General features: G+C 42.7%; 1 protein-coding gene across 7 annotated transcripts in view; it reads right to left on the minus strand.

Moving 5' to 3' along the window:
- PIKFYVE (phosphoinositide kinase, FYVE-type zinc finger containing) overlaps positions 1-25,184 on the minus strand; it is a 71,188-nt gene extending 46,004 nt beyond the window's left edge. For 2 of the 7 annotated variants that reach the window (XM_086751345.1, XM_086751349.1), the window contains exons 1-10: positions 24,374-24,423; positions 21,476-21,657; positions 19,721-19,900; positions 13,385-13,503; positions 10,506-10,677; positions 9,566-9,773; positions 7,641-7,730; positions 4,450-4,588; positions 1,636-1,793; positions 705-816 (exon numbers count right to left, since the gene is read on the minus strand). In XM_086751345.1, the coding sequence (XP_086607471.1) occupies positions 705-816; positions 1,636-1,793; positions 4,450-4,588; positions 7,641-7,730; positions 9,566-9,773; positions 10,506-10,677; positions 13,385-13,503; positions 19,721-19,900; positions 21,476-21,647 (1,350 nt within the window). In that variant the 5' untranslated portion in view covers positions 21,648-21,657; positions 24,374-24,423. Of the gene's footprint in view, positions 1-704; positions 817-1,635; positions 1,794-4,449; positions 4,589-7,640; positions 7,731-9,565; positions 9,774-10,505; positions 10,678-13,384; positions 13,504-15,450; positions 15,505-19,720; positions 19,901-21,475; positions 21,658-22,373; positions 22,402-24,373; positions 24,431-25,100 lie in introns of those variants that run through there. The other 5 variants (XM_086751350.1, XM_086751348.1, XM_086751344.1 and 2 more) reach the window with 5 other exon arrangements.
- Between the last annotated feature and the right edge of the window lie 164 nt (positions 25,185-25,348).

Here is a 25,348-nt window from a genome sequence, read left to right on the forward strand (position 1 = left end):
CTCTTATGAGGACAGGCTGAGAGAGTTGGGGCTGTTCAGCCTGGAGAAGAGGAGGCTCCGGGGAGACCTGAGAGTGGTCTTCCAGTACCTCAAGGGGGCCTACAAGAAAGATGGGGAAAGGCTGTTTAGTAGAGCCTGTTGCAATAGGACGAGGGGTAATGGTTTTAAAATAGAGGGGGGTAGATTTAGATTAGAAATTAGGAAAAAATTTTTTACGATGCGAGTTATAGAACACTGGAACAGGTTGCCCAGAAAGGTGGTGGAGGCCCCATCCCTAGAAATGTTCAAGGCCAGGCTGGATGAGGCTCTGAGCAACCTGATCTAGTCAGGGATGTCCCTGCTCTTTGCAGGGGGGTTGGACTAGATGACCTTTGAAGGTCCCTTCCAACCCTAACCATTCTATGATTCTGTGATTCTAAGATGTCCACCATGAGAGGCACTGGCCTAGATTAGAGACCCTTTTCCTCCACTCTATGCAGCACTTCATGTAACAAATCATCTTCCAGAGAGGACAGCCCCAAAGCTTTCTGGGCAAATACAGCTTCCTCAGGCTTTAAACAACTAAGGAAAAAGGCCTGCACCCCAATTCTCTGTACAGGAGACCTGATTTAGAAAACATACAACAGCTGCTGAGAATAGGATTAGAAGAGATTCTAGTCAGCAACCAAACCCAGCAAGAACCACAGCTTTCCTGCTCCTTTTACCTGTAATGGTCTGTAGAGAGCATATTCATCTCTGAAGAGCTGATCATGATGACTGACACATTCTAGCCAGCGTCCATCAACCAACGCTTGTCCTATTGCAATGGCTTGGACCCTGCAAATCAAGAATAGAGATGGTTTTCTAAGCCTAGTTCCAAACATACATTGTTCATGGTACAAGCATGATACAAAAGAAAAGTGTGATGTGATACATGCTACTTCACTCAGCAGTATCCCATTGCCATGTTTAACCAGACACTGTTTTTAAATACTGTGGAGAGGCAGCAGAGTGTACTGGTTCAAGTATGGAGCTAGATGAAGAGACTGCCAGTACTCTCAGCTGAGGGGCCCAACAGACAATTAAGACATACTGTTGGTGGTCTTTCAATATTGTTAGCTTGAGTTATACATACTGAGCATCTCTGCTGTGTGAGGAATGCTGCTCTAAACTTAAGAGCCAATGCAGTTTTTTTTACCCCCCTCTCATGAAATTAAATACAGTAGATTATTTACACTCACTTACAAGGTTAAGAGCCTGCCAGCTCCACCAAAAATGTAGCTATCAAACGCTATTAGTGATCTCTGATCCCAGAGGCAGACTTGCCCTTTGGAGTATTAGTGAACATTTTGGGACAGTCTTTGTAACACACTCACTGTTCTCCAACTGTCTGAGTGATACTTGTCCCATAAGCTGCCTCCCACACCAGCTCCCAAACCAGACAGCCCCCTGTGCCCTCTTGCTTTGGGCCACACGAAGTCAGAACCCTACCTACTTTGGTAGACAGTAGAGATCTGAATTTGCTTTCTTTCTCATCCCCCTGCAAAGGTGTCTATCTCTGCAGTCTACGGCACCCTATATCAGCTAAAACTCACAACCTCCTGTCACAGAGACAGGAGACACAGAGACCCTGCTGTAGTAAAGCACCAGGGTTACCTTGTGGTTATGTGCCCATTTCTGATTAGCCAGTTGACCAGCTCTTTTCCCACAATGCAGTTGGGATGTGTCCGCAGCCAGTAGCGATGGTCTTGGAACTCCATACCACTGTTATGGTGGCAGATCTTCTTCCATAGATCTTTCAGCTGGGCTGAGTCCTGGACAGGGAGATGTGCAAGTTACTTACCTGTCTGACCTAACCAGTGGTTTCAAGGGCATCAACTTGGGCCCTCAGATCAGCTCCTAGATCAAGAGCCCTCCAAAAATAGGCATAAAATCTAAGCCATTCTGCACAACATACACAAAAGTGCAAACAGAAACAGCAAACAGACACGAGATCCCTCCTTATAGCCTTCCTTTTATATAAAAGTTGAGAATAAGGAAGAAAGAAAGAGTGTACTCTCAGAGTTAAGGAGGTTTTGGCTTTAACATGGCAAGATTTTGTACTGCCTACAAGAAGATAACTGTGTCCTCACTACTGCCCTCTTGTACCCTATTCTCAAACTCAGGTGATGTGTGTAAATACAGAGGACAATGAAAACCTATCCTTTGGAAGAGGGTTTTTCTGTATACTCTGTGCTCAATCTAGGCTTTGTGAAGCATACTAGTCCATTATCAAGCTTAGATATAAAGCAAGTATTGACACAGCTGCTACATTCAAGTTCTGGGATACTATTTCTCACTGAAGATTCCTTTTTTATTCTCCAGTATCAAGCCTTTTTTAGATATTGCTAGCATTGGCCACTAAGCAAAACTGTTGTGTACCCCTCCCAACTCAATTAACAGTTTTTGAACCTGTGAATCTCTTCCCCTTACCACTTGGAACACTTCAGCCTATACCTCAAACTTATTTTTGGGCCTGTTAAGCACATGCACCAACTCCTGTGTAGGCTATGCTCCATGCTCCATCCAAACTGAGCCATCTTTCTGCACCGGGCCCCTTTTTCTTTCCCATACACACCCGGACTTGGCACAGCACAATCCATTGGTGCGGAGCGGAAACTGAGACCTGGCATCAATTTGAGAGCAACAGAGCGCCCCAAGCGGTGGACAGGGGATACTGCAACTCTCTCAAATCCCTCACTCGTTCTATTTCTGTGTAACAGAAGCGGGGGGGGGGGGGGGGGGGCGGGGCGGGAAGCTTTAACTAAATTCTAACTGGTTTCAGCTTTCCAGTTAACTGCCAGACCCACATTACTACACTTTCCCAAGGGTGCCGAGATCCAAGAGTTTTGCTCCACTTTTGTTACTGGAGTGGCTTTCTGCTTTTATTTCTAGCAGTGGCTGTCCTGGGTATTACCCTAAAACCAACATCAGCAGCTCCCCTTCTGTACCAGGTATAGAGTCAAATGGATCAGTCATGGAACACATCATAGGATCACAAGATTTGATGCAACTGGTGATTCCACAGTTCAGCTGCCTTGTAGTTTAGCCTTAACTCACATGGTGAATTCAGTAATCTGGACAAACTGGCAGAACAGAGCAAATCCTTTCAACTCAAGGATTTTGACCTCTAGTTCATAGAAGTATGTGCTTACCTCAATGTACGTATATCCTCCCCTACCTTTTATTTCATGAGCAAAGTTCATTAGCCTTCTGAATTGAATATGTTAAGCTTTAAATTAACTCCTGATATAGAGTCAGCTCCACATGCTAAGGGCATTAAACAAACAGTGGTAATTACAGAAAATCCTACATTAATTGACACTGCATCTTATGCTTTTACATGAACAGAAGTGATACTACCGATCTTCTTCTCCCCCAAGAAACAATGTGAAGCTGAAATGCGCTGGGACTTGATCATCTTTGTCCAAGTTGCGTTCACAGCATTTTAAATTTCAGTTTTCCTGCATTAACATACACACATGGGGCAGGGTGGTGTTAAGACATGCCTTAAAAATGTTTCTCCCTCATGTGGTTATCCATCTACAGAGCACCCTAGAAAGGAGTTGTGCACCTGATGAGGAACTAGAGTGTTTCTGCACCCTCAGGAATACTTGTACCCATTTTGCTGACAGCAAGCAAATACCTGACAACACCGAAATTAGCCTTCCTGATTTTAAATTGGCAAGAGCAAGCAATCTTGAATCTTAATCTTCCCTTCTCTGCATCTTTTTTTCCCTGATTTGTTGGAAACACTTCCCCTCCCTCCAAGAAAAAAAAAAAAACAAACCCACTGTTTTCTACTGAACATTGTACAGTAAGTGCCACCTACAACACTGCCTGTGTGGGGAGGGGATAATAGGATTACACAGAACACTGTTACACATTGAGTTCTCTTCAAACAAGTACGTCACTACAACCCTCTGCAAAACGTTACATTTATTCTGCAAACATGAGGAAGGCCAAGTTATGTTTCGGCCCAATAAGCTGTAACAGCTTTAACTCATTCATCATGGTGTAATCATTTCAAAGCAGTCATTTAAAGTTTCCGATTATGTGGCCTATGAAAGGGAAAATCTGAACTTGGAGAAATACAGAATCAGGTCATTGCACTGCTACTGGAACCATGACAAGTTTAACCCAGAAGGAGCCACCATACACAAACTCCACATTGCATAACATACTTCCCAAATCTAAAACTGTAAACACTTTTAGGCAAACACCACATGAAACTATGATTTGTTTCAGGAAGACAGATGTGTCCAAAGCAGCATTAATATTCTCCATCCTTGTGCCACCTGGAGGCAAGACCCAGGTGACAGCACTCAGAAAAGAGCCTTTAAAGGCAGCAAGATACTCCCACTGCATGATACAAGAAAGCTAAACTTCATTGCCTTCACAGAGCAAGACAAACAAAAGCCTGAAAGGTACCAAAAGAATTTTGCGCTCATCCTCGCTGGTCTCTGCCTTCATATGTGTGCGAGTGGCCTGAGGGCTGACAGATGTCTCATAGGCAGGCACCATTGGTGAACCTGAGCGATCCAGTGACAGGTTAGTGATGCTGGCTGATCTGCAGTGGAAGAGAGAATTCAAGTGTAAGTGTTCATTGTGCAGTGCTTCACCAGAGCAGGCATTGATCTTGTAGCATGCTAAAAAGGAACTTAAGCTTGTGACATTGTTCACTCTCCTCAGTACAGACCTACTGCTTAAAGCTTCCTCTCCCATCAAAGCAGAAGAAAGGATTCCCAGGAAGCAAGTGTATTGCTTTGGAACATCTAAGTTAAACAAACTTCTGTAAAGCTCTTTGTATGAAGCAGTTAGAACTAAGGTTAGGAATAGCAGTTTATTTATGTCTGCATTTGAATAGACTGGGGAAGGGATGGGATGCTGGGTAATTACAAACTCCAGTGGTTTGGAGGCAAGATAGATGCCAGCAAGGGCAGTCAACACCAGGATTCCTGTAACAGGACACTGAGATTCCCCTCTCCTTGACCCATTCAAAATTCCTTCTCCTCAGCTCTCAGAAATATATGTCTGACAGCTTGCAGAGTTGCGAAGTTTGAGCACCTGTTCCCTAAGGTGGCTTAACTGCTGAAACCAGAGGCCACTCCAGCTGACAGTTTTCCTTGTACTGCAATATGGAGCACCCACCTGATCTCAGTCCAGCTGTTAGGAAATCTTGGCTACGCACTCCAGTACAAACACACCATTTTGCAACAATCATTGCAGAGCCACAAATGTAAATACAAGTACCAGATACTCTCTGTTCAGTATCCTGCAACTAGACTAAGCCTCTGAATAACCAGAGTGCAACTTCTCATCATGCAGCAACAAAAGTAATGCAGCATAAGCTATTCATGCTAACAGCTCTCTAAGGAGTGAGGATGGAAAACACTTCTGCATACAGCAACAGGGAAGCTCAAAATGTCAGTGCTGAACTGATTCAAGAGGCTTGCAGCAGTCTCGGTGATGAGAACTGTTGCCAGCCTCTAGTCTTTGGAATGAAACTCAGATAACTTCACAGAGCTTGCTGACTGGCTAACAGACACTCTAATTATTACCAAGAATTCCTAATGAATGACATGTCTGAGCCCAGGCATTAAATAGCAATGCCATGGTATTTCAGCTTTCATACAGTAAGGAAGTAGGTACAATAGTCACAAAATCACCGCTTTTTCCTATGCTGTCTCTTGAGGAGCAATATGGGGCTGATTCTTAGGTGGAAGATGAGACTGACATAAAAGTCGATCATTAAGCATTCCTTCCAGTTATTTCACTACTTTAACTGTGCCATCTACCTTTAAGAAGCAGGGATTTTTAATCTGTGTAAAAGGGCATTAAGCAAGAGTTAGAACAGTTAGATTTCATGTCAGTGCCTTTATCATTACCAATTACATCCAAGACTATTGTATTTACCTTTGTTAAAAACAGAGGGGGAGATTTTGCAATGAAAATCCCTATCCTTTTGAAGCATCTGCAAAGGGGAAGTTTGAAACCCTTTGCTTGCAACATTTGACTATTGTGCCAGTTTTTTACCCCACAAATAATCAATCTGAGAAAAAAAAAAACAAAAAACAACACATATCCCCCACCCACAGGGAAAACAAATAATAGTAAGTTAACCTCTGCTACCTGCATCTAAATGCACTCAACCTGCATCCTTTTTGCCTCATCTTGTCTAGAAAGAAACATCTACAGCCGCTTTGACAAAATCTAAAGGCTAGCATTGCTTAGCACAAAGCAAATAGCTCTGTTTCCACAGGTTCAGAATTTTGACAGAGATACGTTATACTTCATTGTTACTTCTTAAATGTGAGTCCAGATAGGTAAGTATTATGGTGAGGCCATGAATAGCCAGAAAGTTAAAATTTTAACTTGAATGAGCAGTTTGGGCCTGCCAGGTCCATCTTAGAACTCTCCTACTACTGCATGTGTGAGCAAACAACAAAGGCCATTTAAAATAGACAACATCAATTCAAACAGGAAGCAGGAGAACAACCTCAAAGTTTCAGACATTTATTGACGTCACTGCAGTTATTTAGCATTGAACTTTCAACTCTGGACTCCTTGCCATGTTTGCCCAGAATTGATTTTTGGTACTAGTTTATTCATCAGTATTTTACTCCCCCTAGGCAAGATCTTTGGTTCTCAGCTGTACAGTCAGCGTGCACCTTCTCTAACCATCCCCGTCATGCACAGGGGAAAGACTACAAGCAGTCTGTTCCCTGAAATGTACACCCACCATCCTTCTTGGCTGAGTTCCCTAGTCTTAATTGGTGCTGCCAGACCCGTCCAAATTGCTAAACATTCTGTGTTCCTATTACACCAATGCAAAGGTGTCTCTGAATGTCTCCTGACTATAACACTGAAATTTGGATTATCTTTGCTCTGTTCCTCATATCCTTGCCTCACCTTTTTTTCCCCAATTTAACCATAATGGAAGTATGTAACCACAACCATAGCAGAAGCACTGTGAAGTTGAAATTACTTGTCTTCTAATATTAGCCTACTTAGTGGGATTAAACTCAAGCAGTCACAACTTATACTAAAGCTCTTATGAACATTTTCAAGTCCTTTCCAGCACTCTTGTGTAAAGACTTATGATAGGATTTTAGCCTAAGGAAGCCTGGTAACTTAAACAAGATTATACTTAAGGAAGAGCAAAGGGAGCAGATGGTGGGGGTGGGGAGGTGGTGTGGAAAAACCCACAAAACAAACTAACAAAAACTATGCTTCTGCTTCTCCATAACCTGGAGAACATATGCTGTTCTCCATAACCTCAGTCTTTGCCTCCCATTACCAAGTCTGTTACTTCCTTCTCTTCAGCTTCCTCAGAACTCTACCTGTCTTAGCCATTTCTTTCCCTTTCTGTCCTCTTCACCACCATGTCTATTTGACTGACTCAGCAGCAAACTACACGTTCCTCAGAAGCAGTACATTTCTTAATACAAATACGTACACAAATGGTCTTTCCTTACCACTACATATGGGTAATGGGATGTCCCATTTTAGACATGAAACAGCATCCTCAGTAAAAACAAGCCCCAAAATACAGGCTTTACAGTGAAGATTGTGCAAGGAGTGCATCGAGAACAGAAAATACTCAGATATCATTAGTTCACCTGTTCCTAGCTGGTGACTTCCCTGCATCCTCCTGGACAGACCCAAGGCGTGCAGATAACGTGGTAGTTGAAGAGTCTGGGTGAATCAAACTGCAAGGAAAAGGAGCATGTTAGAGATGTTTGAGACATTTGCCACATACAGCAGCATCAGAACAGCTGAAATTAAAAGACAGTTAATTATAATGTTACCTCTCATTCACACCCATGACTGTTAAATCAATGAGAAAATAGGGAAATCTTTCCCCATGTGTAGGCAAGTAATATCTGGAGGAGAGCACTCAAGTTTTCTCCCCTCAGACTCAAGCCTTGGACAATATGGCCTTTCCCAGTTCTCATATTACCCTGCCTTCTTCCCCTATATGCCTTTCTTACACATCCTTCTTCTCTAAAGGCTGCTACTCCATGCTTTGGAGGTAGAGGCGTTGCCTTCATCTCCCCAACACATCATATTTGCAATCCAAGCAATGCTATCTATAGCTTTTGCTAGACAGCTTTTACCAAGAACTTACCTAATGCAGCACTAAAAAAAAAAAAAACCAAAAAATAAAAAGAACTGTAGCCCACTGCAAAGTTTTACATTTTAAGAGTAATAAGCACTGAAGAAAATTTTAATCCTTCTAAAGCAACAATAAACTATCTAATCTCAATCTCTCTCCCTTTCACACACAAAAGCAGCCCATGTTTACTCAGTGTCTCCCAACAAGACTAAGTATTCTAATATAGAAAGAGTTCGCAGCCTTTCAAGAATAGGCAGTATTTTTCTCCAGTGCTACAAGCTGCCCAAAATAAAGATACAAATACTTTCTGCACGTGTTCATGTCTACAAACTGTCGAATTGCCATAATAAAGACAGTAACACATCAGATGACAGAACTAATGATACCTTCTACTATTTTGTACACCTGAAGAGAAGCATTCTGAGCACATACACTTATTTCCCAATTCCAGACTTGGTAGAATTTATCTCAAGCATTGCAACATTACTGCTTTAGAGGACCATGACACTAAACTGAACTACTTTCCTTTATTTAGGCCTAAAGCTGATTATTTAATTGCTTCCATAGAAGAGTACCACAGTCTGAAAAACAACATGCAAAGCAAGAACTGGGCATTTTCTGAAAACAGGGGGTTTTTGAGGTTTTTTTTTCTTTTAATACTATTAGAACCACTGGAAGAGATCTGCTGAGAGGCACGTGTCACTAACACTACCCCTCAGCTAAAGAAAGGCTCTGACTCAAAACCTCCTCAGTAGCTCCACACCTTCCTGATCTTCTCTTTTTAAGGAAATGAGCAGAAATATCACATCTGATTATTTCTTCCTCCCCTCGCATTAAATTAAGGGCCTCAGAAATTAACTTGCATACCACTTGAAAATTACAGCGTTCATTTATTCACGTTCCAAAAATAAAGATCTCATCATTCAAGAGCAGTAAGAAGAAATACACTTTGAAAGGAGATCAGAGAACCTTTACAGCTGTGCTTTCAAGGTGGTTACTTACACCATTTCTCTCTTATTTACACAGATAAGACCTCTTATATTCTCTTGCCCAATCCAAAACCTGACAGGTAAAGCACCAATGTTAGATTCACTTGTCTATCAATACATTGGTGGTTAGGAGGGATGTTTTTTGATGCTGTCTTTTTGAACCCTGAAGGAAGCTAAAAGCCTGCTCTGTCACTGTTATAGAATCACTGATTCAATAGGTTAAAGGAAGAACTGCAAATAATTTAACACTTCACTAGAAAAGTTTCCACATTTCAACCTGAAGAGAAGAATACTAGAAGCAAGCTCAGGATTACATTCTTTTTACAGGAGATATACTTCCAAGTTTCCTAGACGGAAACCACCAGCTTTTTTCTAGGCAGGTGTCAGCCTCAAAACAGAGTTAAGATTTTGGAACTCATCATAAAGCCATTCACTTTACCTTTGCCAGGTTAGATCCTCCTCCAGAAAGATGTTGCGGCTAGCTTTACGGCTCCCAACTGGTGTGCGTGGTTCGCCAGGATCCAGCACTGATACAGAACACGCAGAATCGGACAGAGCATTTAAATCTTCTCCAATGGAGTTACTGTCTGTGGAGTGTGCATAGCTTAGGGCTATTTTGCGGCAGTAAGTGCAGGCTCGGAGATCCCCTACGGAAAGGGGAACCAGAGAGTGTAAGTGAACAGGAACAAATAGTACTCTGTTCCTACAGGATCAGAAGTGTGTAGTGGTGGGAAAATAAGGATTTCCTGTTTCAAAACCTCTTTGTATGTTTAAGTCTAGTTCTCATATTCCCTTAAAGAGCAAAACCCCAGATAATTATACATTTAGGGAATTTCTCCAAGTCAAATGATGCGTAACACGTGACCAGTAGGAAAGAGACAAGTTGAAGAGGCAGTGAGAGAGAGCACATGTGCACAATGAAATCATGGTAAAACAATAGCCAGTCAGATATAACATACCAGCTGATGCATGGAAATCATTACCTTCATCGGGAGAGGTTTACAGTTTGGTAGCTGGTATTTGAAAGAGTTTGCCTCTCTCTCAATTAGAGTATATGGCTCACTACATTTTAAGACTATCATTAGTAAGAGCAGCTTTTACTCAAGCACATTTTTGTAGTTAACATCCTTGTTAAATAATGGCCATATTTGTTTTGTCATCACTAATGTAGCGTTGGTAAAAATAAGCAGGCATGGCAAAATCCACCACTGTGCATGAAGAAATTGGTAAAATTAGGTCCTGTGATTCTTTATGATTATTTTTAAGCCCACTAGAGACCAATACAGCATTGTCTACCAGATGCTAGAATCTAAAATGCAGCAGTCCAAACAGAGCTGAGCACACAAAGAATGTTCAGCTTCTCAACAAATAAACCCTACCTGTGTAGCCCATGAATTTTCCAGGGATTTCCTGATTGCAGCATCGACTACAGAAGATCTGCCCACAAAGTCGACAGTGGTGCCTCCGCCGGAAGGTGGTGAATTTCTCACTGCAGTCATAGCATTCTTTGCACTGGCTGTCAGGCATCCAGTACTGTTTCAAGTCACTGTCCTACAAGGGAAGGCAGCAGAGGAAAACCTTTTTTGTAAATAAAAAAGCATGTTTAGATTCATGTTTGCTTTGTAGACTGTGCACATGAAAAGGACAATTTCATATATTCATATATGCGCCTGTGTGTGCGTGTGCACTCTTGAGCTAGAAGGCTGAGAGTTCTTAACTGCGAGAATAAATCTAGTAAGCTTTCGCCTTCTCGATTCAAGATGGAAGCAAAGCAGATTAAAACTATCATGAGCTGTTGATAAAGGTCAAGAAGAAGCAAAAGTATGAAGTACTGATTGCTCTTCCCTTTCATTTTCCTCTAGCATGACAGGCCCCCAAATAGCACAGTTTAAAAAAAAAAAAAAAAAAAAAATCAAACCGCACACTTTAGTTGAAGTTGTTATCCAGGGGTAAATCAAGCTATCAGGAATTATCAGTGCAGAAGGATAATTTCAACAGCTAATACTGGGATGTATTTTGAAAGGATTATAGATACATGTAAAAAGTTTTGTTAAATCATCAAATTCTTCAAAACCTGGTAAATAGTTGAAAAAGCCCATGTCCCAGATTGATGTTGTTTCAAAACTCCAGGTTAACTGCTATGTGAAGAGAACTGTGGAATACACATTCAGTAGATAACAACATACACTGCCACAGGAATTTTTGTCTTGATTTTAAGACTTGAAAACAAAGAGTTAAAACGTGGTGTTGTAGCTATAAACAGAGCAAGACAAACCTCTCAGTTATGATTCTGAGCACACTAGTTACAATTACCATGGATGGAGACAACAGCTAATGGCCACATGACAGCACTGACTGTGAAACACTCTTTGCTAGAGTTCAGTTCTGGCAATGAGCCTTTTTTAGAGGGACTGAATACTTCTCTTAGGAAGAGAAAGTGCTGTAAGAATTTTCTCAAAACAATCTGAGAACAGAGAAACCACAGAGAAGAAAGGTGAGCCATACTCTGATTTTCACATAACCCCAAAAAAAACCCCACACAAAACACACATGCCCTGAATTGGGGTTTATTTTGTTCACTAAGTGAAGTTTGACACAGCTGCTAGATCAATTTTGAGATCAAAACAGTTATGATCAACAAGACAACAATTTCATGCTGTCCTCACCCAAGAAAATTTGTACAGAAAGGTCAAAAACTGCTCAAGGCAGTCTAGTGTTCAAGAGAGTCTAGGAATTTTTTTTAAGATGAATACTAAGCTTCAAGCAGGGAAAGATGCAGTGAAGAGCTTTGCCAAGGAAGTGCTGCAAAGCCACAGGGGATGTTGATTAACAGTTTTTGCCACAGCCCTGTATGATAAGTCAAGTCTCTGGTTCTGCCATATAGAGAGAGTGGCTGCTCCAAGCAGCAGTGCCTCTACCCCACTTGCACGTGACTGGGTGTTTAGAAACCCAGCCATTGCTGGTGACACCTTCCAGCATTCTGCCTTGCTCAAGTCAGAGCCAACACTCAGCCTACAAGGAAGGGTTCAGAACAGAAGTCTGGCCTCTGTTAGCAGTAGAGGTTGCTTAGAGCAGCACCTTCCAGGATCTGACACATCCTTTCTACAACAGTAAAGTGCTCTCCTATAGAGACAGGCCAAGTCCACAGCAGGAAGAAATTGTTGCCTAGAATGACTCAAACAAGACATGGCTACAGTCAGGGGCAGTGATGCATGGTAATTTGTGCAGAAGTCAGCACACTGACAACTAACATACTGCTTTCAGAGAAGGATCTAGATATATTCATTTACTGCTGCATCCTGTCTGTCTGAGCACTTACTTCTCCAACAGCTTCAAAGATGACTGAAAATCCCCAGGGCCTTCAGAAGCTGCCACAAACTGAAACATTAGTAGAGGCCACACTCAATGCTCTGCTTACTGCAATTAAAGGCTTGTTTTTCACCCCCAAAAAATATCACCCTTTCTACCAAAGCAAAGTTACTCTTACAAGCAGAACAGGACTGGAAGCTATGTGAGTTTACTCAAAGTCTACCTGTAAAAGCTACCAAGCCAAAAGCCTTTTTCCTCTTCATTCAGTTTAATTAAATGTACTTTTGCCTGTTCACGTCTTGCTCACAGACATTGCTATTTATATCATCACTTATAAATAGTTGTGGCTTCTTTTCTCAACTAGATCCTTCCCTTAAAGGCATGGGGTCCAACATAGCAGAAGGAGGTGAAATCAGCAAGTCAGCGGCAACCACCAGACCCTCATCCACCTGAATCAAAATTAAGTAACAACACAAGCCTTTCAAGCAAATATTGCTGACCAATCATTACCGTAGTAAGCAGCAGGTTCAACTCATTCTCATAATTCTCATTACTATTTGTGAATTCTCATTGCTATTTGTGACAGTCAATGTGTTTCACCTCCGCATGCTTAGCCTTCAAGGAAGAAAACCATCAGGTAACACTAGATTAGGTAATACAGAATTGGAAAGGAGTCTAAAATGAGAGCATCTGGTCCAAATTCAAGAAGCTGAGAAACTGCAATATTTCACTCCTACAGTATGACAGATGTTTGACATGTCAAAAGTCAGCATCAACTTAAGTTGTTTCCCCTGCACTCATACAATTATTTTTTTTAGTTTATTCACTTATCCTTCAAACATCTGAAAAAAATCCCCATGATGTATCTAAAACTGAAGCTCAGAGAAGCCCAGTAAACAATTCAGTTTCTAGATAGTTCCGCCTACAAATCCCTCAGAAGTAGTAGTACCTGGCTCTTCCCTTCCATGATTTCTTTGAGGCGCTTTAAAACGGTGCTGAGGCTTCTTAACTGAACTGCTGTTCGAGGATCATGACCTCCAAGAGGCGGTTCTACTTTCCTTCGATTGTCTGGAAGGGAAGGGAGAGTAGTTTTCATTTCTTCCATGATACATCAACAGTTACATCACAACACAAAACCCCATTAGAGGGAGAAATGTTCACATACGTATGTACTTTACAAAAGTTAGTGTGTATCACTTCTTGCCCTTGCACTCTTCTCCCCTAAAAGGAGCTTCTGATGTCAGATAGCTTGCTTTGACATTTTAAATACCGTCCTCTGTGCTTACAACAACCAACTTAAGTTCTCTGAGAACGAAAAAATCTTTTAAAGAAATGAAGTTATTTTCAACCTACTATATTAAACTTGTAATCCTCTTTTAGAAAGTACTGAAGTATCATTTTACAATGCCCTCTAGGATATTAATACTTACAATATTCACATTTATTCTAGGACTGCTATAAGTCAATGCCTTAACCTGAACTACAGCAAGTAGCAGGACTCAATTGCTCAGTCTCTATTAAAAACAGAAACTAAGAATAAAATGCATCCAGAAGTTCACCTTTCTGAGGTTTGGTTTTTTTGGGTTTTTTTTCCTAAGAAAAAAGCCAAGTTCTTGAGAATTTGTACAGTCATTCTTGATTAACTATAGCAAACAGACTCCTAAATAAAAGGTAACGCAGTTAATTTCTTTCCTATAAAATGCTTGATTACTTTGAAGCATTGCTGCATGAGTTACAAATACGATCCTTCTCTACAGAAGGCTCTGCAAACACAGTGCTGTATTTACCTGAATATTTAAACATTTTCAGAGTTACTTTTCAACATCAACAACTTTTCTAAATAGTTTAAAGTTTCTTACCAGCTTCACTGCTCTCCATTTGACTAGCATTTTATTTTCCTCCCCCCTAGTACAGGAAGAACAGACATGGCTGCTTTCTGTTTACTGCTTTACATATCACTGATGTCAGCAAGAATGCTGACAGCACCAGCAGAAGCGTGTTAACTCTTGCTTTGCAGTAACTGCGCTGTTCCTGTGTGTGCAGGGAATCAAAACCCTTAGAGTAATGTGATTAAAAGTGTGGGATTCTTCTTCAGGTTCTTAATAGATATTTTCAGTTAATCAGTCCACATATAGCTGCTTAATGATCTATGTACAACAAAGAATCCACAACAGAGGATGATTTTAAAGAGGTTCTAGAGTGCTTAAATCCAGTTCTGCAGCTAGCCGCTAGGAATTTATTAAAAAGGAAAAAAAATTCTAACAAAAATACTTTTGGACAGTATCAAGTTGAGTACTTTAAGGTGATTAAAGGGATTTTAATATTTCAAGAGAACATTGGTAATACCATAGAAACCTTTGGCTCCTCCTTACTTCTATCACAAGATCTATGCAGCATTTAGTTCCTGGACTTTCCTGCTGTAACATTTTAATTCAAGAGTATCTTCTTTCCAGGAATGTTACTATCAGGCCTCCTGCCTAACTAGCTACAAATCTTGTCAACCAAATAATTCCCAAAGTACGGACATAAACAGAACTGAGGAACTCCACACTGGTTTTTCTTGTTAATCAAATGTCAATGCCTTTTGGCAAAACAGTGCCAAAAGGATGGTACCTGCATTAGAAAAAGTATGCCATTGGCAGTAGGAACACATGGCTAACTGTATGTAGTAGAGAAGCTGACCAATCATCGAATTAAAATTCAGTTGGCTCTTCCTTTTCAATCATGTGATTTCTCCCTTTATGGGGGAAAATGCACTGTATAGCAAGAATGCAAGAAATTGTAGCTCCTGCAGTAGAGGACACACTGTGTCTAAAACACCGTCCTTATAAAAGGATTCACATCTACCAATCCTAGGTTAACTCTTACTCCTGATCCAAATTCTATTACCGTAAATACCATAGCCATTTTCTCAGTTAATGCACACACAATTTACAGATGTATATGCTTTCAGCATTGTAACTGTATTTCCTTATTTCACCATTATATCTGCAAAACTCACAGTCTTTCACAAACCTGAAGCTATAAGAGTATTTTTCTTGCTTTGCCCACATCATCATCCCAACTGCCATCAGCTGCACTTCTGAAAAGATTTAATATCTTCATTTGATTTGATCCCAAGAAGGTTGACCACACTTACACATCTAAGTAGTGGTAAGCCCTTTAGTGCTCCTAAAGCAGCAAACTCCGTATATGCTACTAAAAAAGCCAAACAAAAAAAAAAAAAAAAAAAAAGCATCCCCTCCCTCCAAAACAACAAACCACACACCCCACCAGCCACAAATAAAACTATATACAATAAATTAGGTTTTAAAAATAAAATTAAACTTTATTTAAGTGTTATTTAATCTGCTATGACAACCAGACCAGCTCCACAAACTTTTGCTTGTCACTGTTCAACGAGCACAAAAACAACTGCAGGAAGTGAAGATGGCTTCCTCATGGTTTTGATATATAGAGTCCTTATACTTTCTCAGTCCACAGCTCTACCATATCTTCATCCATTTACTCTTCTTCCCTAGCCAAACACTCATCCAAGACAGCCATTTTTCACTTGATATCATTTAGCATGTAACAAACAAGAGCCAGTTGCTTCTCAGCCCTTCAATTTAACACACCAACATGAGTGTGGAACACATCTTTTCAGGACTAGAAGTTTATGCAACAATTGTGGTTTCACTGAACAAAACCTCAACACACCAAAGGAATCCCATCTTGATTTCCAATTTGATGTATTTCTAACCTATTTATCTTTCCTGTATGTATTCATGGCTGCCAATCCTTGGCAAAACCTATACATCCTCTGAAATGCTACATGCTTTTCTTCTCTTTTTCCTACTCTCCCCACCTGAACTGTGATCACTGGGTAGGAACTTGCAATACCATTCCAGCTATGATTACCTACTCAGTACACTCTTTTGAGTTCAGGCCACAGAAAGATTTGCTCAGTACATCATGCAATTGTTCTGTATCCTCAGTTACTGAATCACTGAAATATATTTTTCCAGAGTTTCTTTCATGGCCTTATATATTTTAGCATTCACTTTACAGTGAATGACAAGTCAAAGACAGTATGAGAACTACTTTGTTGCAACTTAGTTGCTAGTTTCAGTTTACAGGAAGAGAGCTAACCATACACTAACACAGGAGGTAGAACAGAGAGCTTCACTCTTTCAACAATAAACAAATATCTCCGCCAGGGATGCTGCAGTTTTCCTAACACAAATCAACATTAATTGCTTTCTAGTTGTTTGCTGCCAAAGCATGTCATTTCATATTCAAGTTCACTATCACAGTTCAAACATCGCATCTTCCTCAAATCACTGCCATGAAAAGTACGAAAGCTGTCCTTAACTTCATTTTACAACATGCATTTTCATTTTGCAAAACCTTTTTCAAGAGAAAAGATGCTCTGATAATAAGTCATGTTCTTTATTCCCAGTAATCACCACACACTTTCATCAGGCCTTCTTTCTCCTCATATGATCGTTGGCCTTTCCTTACTCCTACTAAGCTCCTTTGCCATTCCCTATTACTGCTAGTCTGCTACAATTGTCTAACATTAACAGCATTACCCTGCATGACAGAGTAACAAACTAGAAGTGCTTTTACTACCAATGCTCCCTCTCCAACTGGTCAGCGTTTCTAGTTCTCCTTAAATTGGATTTGCAAGCTGTGACATTATCTCAGTAGGAGACTATTTTTGTTCAACCCAGCAGCTTGACAGCACTCAGCTGACAGCACACACAGACACGTGCAGCCCAAAACAACCAGCTGGGCCCACTGTCTCTGCAGAAGTGACACCAGCTCCCCAGCACCCTACTCCAGCACATGAGGATGCAACAGATTACCCAAGAGGGAGGCCACAGAAGTCAGTGCAGAGTCTCAGCACTGGTTCTTCAGCTGTACAACCCACAAAGCATCTCTGACATAAGCCAGCCACCCAGCAGTTTCTCCTATTTTCACAAAAGCAAATAAGGTGCTATTATAACATTTTCATTTAAGCAGTCGTGAAGGGAAGCACACAACTGAAATCTGATATATTTTATACTAGATAGCTCCATACAAAAGCAACCATCCCTCCACGTTGTTCTGTGCTTGCAGTTGTCAGCCAACACAGTCCCTGAGACTGACGAGAATACCTGCTGTGTGGACAGTGGAAGCTAATGGTCAGCTGAGGAGCTGGAGTCAATTTCATTCCATCCCTGTTTAGAGGCACCAGCAATCTTTTATTTATTTATTCTTTTCAGTTTGCTTAAGCTTGGCATGTTATTTAAACTCAAGTAGGCTAGTGAGACTTTTGTGAAGGACTTGTGAATTTTCTTGCGTATGCTACGAAGTATCCAAGTACTGGCCCAGCCTAGAGAGACATTTACAGGCCTGCAGATACAAGGTTGCACGAAAACTCAACCAGATTAGACACCTCGCAGTCACCGAACTGAATGGGTGAACTGACCTACCAATCTAGGTCTACATGTAAATCACATCACTTCCTTTCATACTTTTTATTCTTTAGATCCGAGAATAATTTCTAAAATTATCTGTATGTGCAGATCAGTATCAGCTGCAATGGCAGACATAAAATTCTCCTCTGCTCAATGTTCAGAAATCCTCGGAAATCTGATTATTCAGCACCCATTAAGTGAAAAGAAGGCATGAAAAATAATTTTCTAAAAAGTTTGCTTCAAAAAAAGCAATGCCTGATTTTTGGACAGGAGAAATGCAAGTATTTTTCTCCTCTTCAAATACAATGATAGGACCTGAAAAACTCCCCTGAAACCTCCTCACCAATCCAGTACACTTTTACTTGTGCTACACAGAGTTCATGTTTTTTTACAGCACTGAGGTTATTTGGGAGAAGATACTCAACAGTGAGTCAGGCCACTCAGCACTCAATATCACAGAAATCTCTTCAAAAAGCCAGCAATTCCTGCTTGGTCTAACTTTACTTCTCTCCAGGCTGATTCATCATCACGTTTTCCTAAGCGTACTTCCATCCAAACCCAGGGACATGAATGGAGGTCCTGAAAAGAAGTTGGAATAATGCAGCAACAGTTCCCTCCTCACACCTTAGACTAAGTCTTATTTCCTTGGCTGCCTACTTCCAGCAGAAGTCAAACAGCAAGATTTGTTCAGTATTCAGAAGGCAGAAATACTTATCCCTCCTAAAGGCCTGTAATTCCCAGATAATTTCCAAGTGATTTACAAGAGGTAACTAAGAATAAAGTAAAGTAAACTGGCAAATCAGTCAGGGCACACTGCTGTACTTGGAGGATTTGAGAAAAAGCTTTAAGATCAACCAACCAACCAAACAAACAAACAAACCAACCTTAATTGGTTTGTTGTGACAGGTACAACTGAATAGCACAAACAGTACTAGAAGGCAAGGAGTAAGATGATGAATGTGTTCAACTAAGACAGCATGCAAATGACTTAGAGAGATGAAAATGCTAGTTATCTGAACTGGACTTTTGCCTGTTTACCAAGACTCAGCATCTGTCTAAAAACCCCACACACATTAACAACGTTTAAGAACCTATTTGTTTGCACTAGGTCCCATACTCTTGGAAATACTGTCTTGCACAGGATTTCTACACAACTTAGCAGTTTGCCCAAGGTTATCATGAATGGCCGACAGTGACCAGGCAGATCTCAAGTAGGATCCCTGCAATCTACTTACTAGCTCTTCTAGACCTTCATAAAACCATTACAGAGTTGCACTTTCAAAATCACATTTAACTCCCATTCCAGCTAAAAGAGATTCAGCAGGCATCTGGCAACAGTTCCAATGTTAGGAATCAAGAAGGTTCGGACACAAGTTCCTATTCAATTCTCCTCAAAACAGCTACAAGCAAAAACCTGCATTTATAACTCTCTTGAAGACACAAACATCAACCCCATTCAGACTGAGCTCTGAAATCATAGTTTGCACGTGGCTGTTAAGAAACTGAAGTCTCTGAAGACAAAGCAGAAACTTTCAGGATCAAGGTTCAAGTGACTTTAAAGCATTGGATGTGTTTTGGCAGCCTCTTTTGTTCCAGACTGTTCTGTAACTGAAACAGCAGAGCCACCAACAACAGTGTCTTGCTGGAACACTGAGAAGGGTGGAGGGAATATACTTCTGAGGTTAAAGTGCGACCTCACTAACAGAAGCAGCATAGCCTGATACCAAATTCTATCAGTCTAGACAGCTAACAAACCTTTGTTCACCTCCTTCCACCTCACTCTGAAGCATCCCAGACTGGTTAGTACAACATTCCCTTGTAGCACAAAAAGCTGAAATTACCCAGGGTTGTAGAAGATCTTCTTTGAAGCTCACCAGTCAGTTGTTTTTTGTAAGAAACCGGTGACCTCAGAGACTGAGCCCTGGTGGGATGCTGAGGACTGGACCAGCCACCACTCAACGCTTGGGGATCACTCTGTCCTGCCTCTGCTCTCTCCGCTGGGGATGAAAGCCTGCCATCATCTGGATTTGACAAAAAGCAAGAAACCAACTGTTCAGACATGATAAAGACAAACAGTAGTGCATGCAAAACTAAGGGTAAAAAAATTCTCATAAACAGCTCATTTGGATCATTATACATAACAAAATACATTAATTTTTAGTCAGAAAAGTATTATACAAAATGTGGAAACAAGCCATTACGCAGAACTTGTCTTCCAAGGCTCAGGCTGTTTCAGAAATCTCTCTAATGTGAAAGCATCTAGAAAAAAAAAACAAACCCACAAAAAAAAAAAAAAAAAAACCAGCAAGCATGAATTATTTGTACTATATGGAATAGCTATGCTTGATTACAGCTTCTGCCCTGAAAAGAGTTTTTCAGTTATGTTAGAAGCCAGTACTAAGGTCTCATTGAAGCTACTGCAGCCTTTAATAAACCACCCTCTTCCATCAGAGGATCAAGTACAGACAGGTTCTCACTTATTCCAGTAACATGTCCATTTCACGTGCTGTTTCAAGGTTGTTTTCCACTCTTTCAACACAATACTTTGCTGACTCCAGCTACATTTGTCAGACAAACAAGTGAAGCCGATAGCGACCACTTCTTACGTTACTTTCAATAAATTAATCATGACAGGTGATATTCCATTCTTGCAAAATAATAGCAGTCATACCAAGTAATTATTTTTCACTCTGCATAAGAAGAATCTGAACAGATTAGTTTGCTTATGCAAAAAGCTATATTGGCCCTTTTTCCCTAGCCCAAACATCGCAGAAGTATGCTTAGCAAAGCTGGACAATGAACAGACTAAACAAAAGCAGCTGACCAGTTTGCTATCTACCAGCAAAGAGATATAGTTTTTGTACAAAACCAAGGTGCGTTCATTCACCACTCTTTCCAGTATATTTCTTTGAAACAAGAAAGAAAAAAATCACATAGTTCTTTAAGAGCTTGCCTACTGAGAATACAATTGTTTCATGATACATGTAGCACAAAGGCCAAAATCAACTATTACTTTTTAATATACAAAACTTTCACAACACTTCAGACCTCTTAATGGGGAATACCTAAGCCATGCAAATTAAGGGTGGACTTCCTATAAATACACTGCTTTATTGCAGCTCAGCTGCCACACAACTGAAGGTACAAGATGCTCAGAAAGGTGAGGAGTGGACAAAGTCTGGAGTAACAACTTGCATTGGAAAGACAGGCACACATTTTGCTCATATAGGCTGGCAGATGGTTACTCCTGCTTTTAGCCCCAAAAACTCAATAGAGGCACAGGAAATCCAGATGCTCAGCTAAGAAGCTACATAATACTCTCTGCTAACTGTCTTGTCTCTGACCTTCATGGGCAGCCACAGATTTCTAGTTGCAAGATGTTGGCTATCTACTCCCAAAGCAAAGCTCTACTATGTAACCCAAAAGCAAATGCAAAATTCCTCACAAAAGAACCGACCCATCATCCATTTGGCCAGCCATCTGACATTATGCTCTTACATTCAGAGGTGTTTTTACAAGATTATGTGGCAGTAGAAGGCATCAATAAAACAGATGGCACATACAATCAATGCATACACATTCTCCCAAGCACTTACCTTTGCTGAAACGGAACAGATTTACAAAAGAGCTATAGGCTGATTTAAAAGAAGGCTCGTCCTGGTCAGGAGTCAGGGGTTTGAAGTGAGTGAGATGAGATGGACTGCTAGGAGAATGAGGTAGATCACTGGCAGAGTCCAGTGTCGGAGATCGTTTGTCATCTGCGGCCATTTCACGTGCCCTGGAAAGAGTTCAGCAACATGAATTATACACAGGGTGGTAAAACAGAACATCTTCAGTCAGCTGAAGAGTGGGTGTCTCATTAGATGCTAGAGGGAGGACACCCCACCTACCACAGACATTCACTATTAGCACAAGTCAAGAGTGCCAGAGTTAGGAGCCCATGTCCCCCATCTAGTCATTGGCAAGAGATGAGCATCTCTGCAGAAAGCGATTCAAAGCTCCTAGTCAAACATCCAGAGCAATCAAAGTAAGTAAACAGCCACTACGCTGTCTGATGACACACTTTGGTTGCTGTTTTACAGGAATTTGAAAGACCCTGCATTTATATCACCAAAAAGTTTTAACTTCAGCTCAAGAGAAGAGCTGTCAATACTGCGATTTCTGCAGCCCTTGTAACAAGAAAATTGAAGACAGACACGCCTGAGCAAGCACAAGACATACTCATCATTTGGTCAGGTTAACTTCAGAAGGAGAAATAGAATAAACTGCAAACAAAAGCAGGACTGAAAGATTAAGCTTGGTGGCACACTGCTTCCTTCCCCTCCGCACTACAATACAGAGCATTGTGCAAGTTACCACCCAAACTGTGGTTTATTTGTTGTCATATCTAACACTTACAAACTTCCTTGTTTTCAAGAGTAGCTACATAAAAGAAAAACAAACAAATAAAAAAAAATCAAACAAAACACATTCTGTATTAGGGGGAAGTCATACTTGTTAAGTCTACTTGCTGTGTACCAAAGCCTTCACACAGTCTGGAGTCACGCTTTCCCACAGCTCATGTTCTTTAACCCCAATACACACCTAATTTCTTCCAGTTCACCTCACTAAACCTGCACATCTAGCCTGCTAGGCTAAGGTGCTTACTACCTTCATCTTTGTTTAAGCAAAACTTAGTGAAATATTTGACAGAGCAGGAATATGGGGAGCTGACAGAATCTATGAGTGATGTCTAACTTCTACCTATGCCAAGGATCAAAACCCTGCATGAATCTACTTCCTGCTTAGCAGCTGATACATGCTCCTTCATGAAATACCAGTTTCCACAACCGCTCCCTAGAATCTACAGGCATATTTTGCTGACTATAACACTTTCTTACAAGTTCTAAGAAATCACACTAAAAATCTAGGCAGTTCTGAGAAATCCACATGGCTGACAAGTGACGCTGGAATTGCTAGCCAGCCACATGCAGCTCATGTGGCAAGGTTTGACCACTCCCACAACAAACGCTCAAAAGATGGTATCTGCAAGTCCATCATATGACTTCTCAGCGGGCTTTTGCTTATTGCTCTGTATAGTAAGCACCTTTAGCTCAGAGTTCCTCCTGATATTCACATATCCTTAAGAAAGAAAACAGACAGACATGATTCAAAAAGTGTCAAGAGAAACTCTGGTCAGTTTCTTTATGTATGGTTCCACATCCCTCACCCCTGTAAGTCGTGGTATTTTTTGCTGTTCTACATTTCAGCAATATTATTCAAACAGTAGATTATTTGAACATGCTTAAACATCACAGTTCACAGAAAATGCATTCAAGAGCATATCTTCAGGTAGATTTGGAAGTGGTTCTTCAATACTTAAAGCAACTGATAACTTGCTTTTTAAATACTGAATGTATGACGGGACTGTGCTCCCACACACACTAACACATTAAAAATGCTATTATGAAGACAACCAGTTTTATAGGAAACTATGTTCATCTCTCAGCAACTGGCTATAGCCTGGCAAGGCAAAAAACCAAGGAAGTCTCTGAACTTACATACATCATACACACGATTCTGGAAAAATAAACTTTAGCTTCAAGGGAAAAAAAAAACCACACAGTAATTGCTTCTGTGATGGGAGGACTAGCCTAATTAAAACAGATTGAAAAGAAGAGCACTGTACTTAGCACTAGGTCCAGAAACACCTGGATTTTCTGTGCTGCACAACACATTACCTACAGAGTGTATCAGCCCTTCTTAAAGTGCTTTAATTGTGTCACAAAAAGGAAAACGCTCCTCCTCCCCTCCAACAAACAGGGAAATAGTCACTTCTTTGTGTATTATGAGAAATCAGAAAGCAAGATGCATATATCAGTGAACAGGCACAAAACCAGGCTACCTCTTCCTCAGGATCCCTACCAAACAGGCACGGGGGATATATCTAAAGCCTGCAACACCTTCAGCACCACCAGCTCATCAGCAATAAAACACAGAGTGCAAGCATGGGTGTGAGCCTCCATCCTCGCTCAGCATTTACACCCAGAATGGCTCTGTGACATCCTGCATCCCACAAAACTGAGCACAATCGCTGAGCGCCAGAAGGGTCCAGGCGCTGGACTTGGATGTTACTGCCAGGCACCCGGCCAACACAGCCCGGCTGTAAGGGACGAAGGTAACTGCGCGACACACAGACTTCACTTCCAACCTCTGCGCCGGAGCCACGCCGACCGCTTTCTGCTTTGCTTGCACCTCCCAGGCTGCCGCCCGCCCGGGATGGCGGACCCGGAAAATCACCCGCGACAGGACAGGAAGGAAGCGGCGGAAAGCTGCTCACAGGCAGCGGCCACGCACCGACCTCCGGGACAGCCCAGGCGCGCCGCCGCCGCCAGCCGCTACCGGGGGCCGGGCCGGGCTCCACAGAGAGAGGGCTGGCGCGCCCCGGGAACACCTACCGCAAGCCCACGCGAGACCTAGGCAAGATAGCCCAGTCCCAGACAGGCTGTCCTCACCCGCTCCCCGCGGGTGCCGGTGCGGGGCGCCGGGGCACAGGCCAAAAGCGGCACCGCCTCTTTTCACCCCCCCGCGCCCCGACTCCGCGCCCGCCCGCTCCCCCGCCCCGCCCCTAGCAACCCGCCGCGCTGCCGCCAGCCCTGCCCAATCGCCCGCCGATGGAGGCGCTCCTCGCCGAGGCATCGCCAATCGAGGCTCCGCGCCAACACACCCGTCAGCAGCGGCTGTCGGGGTGGGGCCGCGGGGGCGGTGCCCTGCGCACTGCGTGTCCCGCCGGAGCACCGTCCCGTCGCTGCGCTCCACCGCCGCCCCGCTGCGGCCTCCGCGCTGGGAGGAGGCGCCTCCTGGGCGTGGCGGTTCCAAGCTCCCACAGCGGGAGCCGTCCCTAAGCCCAGCAGCGTAGGGAGGGCGGGTAGGCGGGTGTGCCCCCCTGGGTTCCTCCCCGCTCCCCGCCTCCACAGGGGCGCCCTCTCCTGCCCCTCAGGGAGGGGAGTCCCGCTACTCGGGGGGCCGTTGTGCCGACATGGCCGCCTCGGCGCCAGAGAACGTCTCCGTGCCCGCCCATGTGTACGCGTATCCCCTGAGGCGGGCAGCGGAGCGGTTCCGCTGGGCCCCCGCGTTCTCCCGCCCGCTGCAGCAGCCTGGGCACGCCCGAGCCCCGACGGCGCTCAGACCTTTGTGTTAACCAACGCCATCGGCTTCCCTGTGGCGACGTAGGCCACTTACTGCGGCTGTCTTAGGAGAGCGCGGAAAAGGCCCGGCTCGGCGGGCGGGCCACCGCGTTGCGGGCTGCCGGGCCCAGCGGAACGGCCGCGGCGCGTTACGTGCTGCCGCGGCCTCCGCACAAGGAGGCATCAGCGCGCAAAACCCGGGCAGACCCGGCGGGGCGGGCACCGCCACGGACCCACCGCAGAGGCACGGCTCAGCCGAGGAGCCGCAGACCCCCGCGTCAGAGCCGACCAGCACCTCCCCGC

The sequence above is a fragment of the Chlamydotis macqueenii genome, chromosome 6 (genome assembly GCF_036417535.1).
Source record: "Chlamydotis macqueenii isolate bChlMac1 chromosome 6, bChlMac1.mat, whole genome shotgun sequence".
In the NCBI taxonomy this organism is placed as follows: domain Eukaryota; kingdom Metazoa; phylum Chordata; class Aves; order Otidiformes; family Otididae; genus Chlamydotis; species Chlamydotis macqueenii.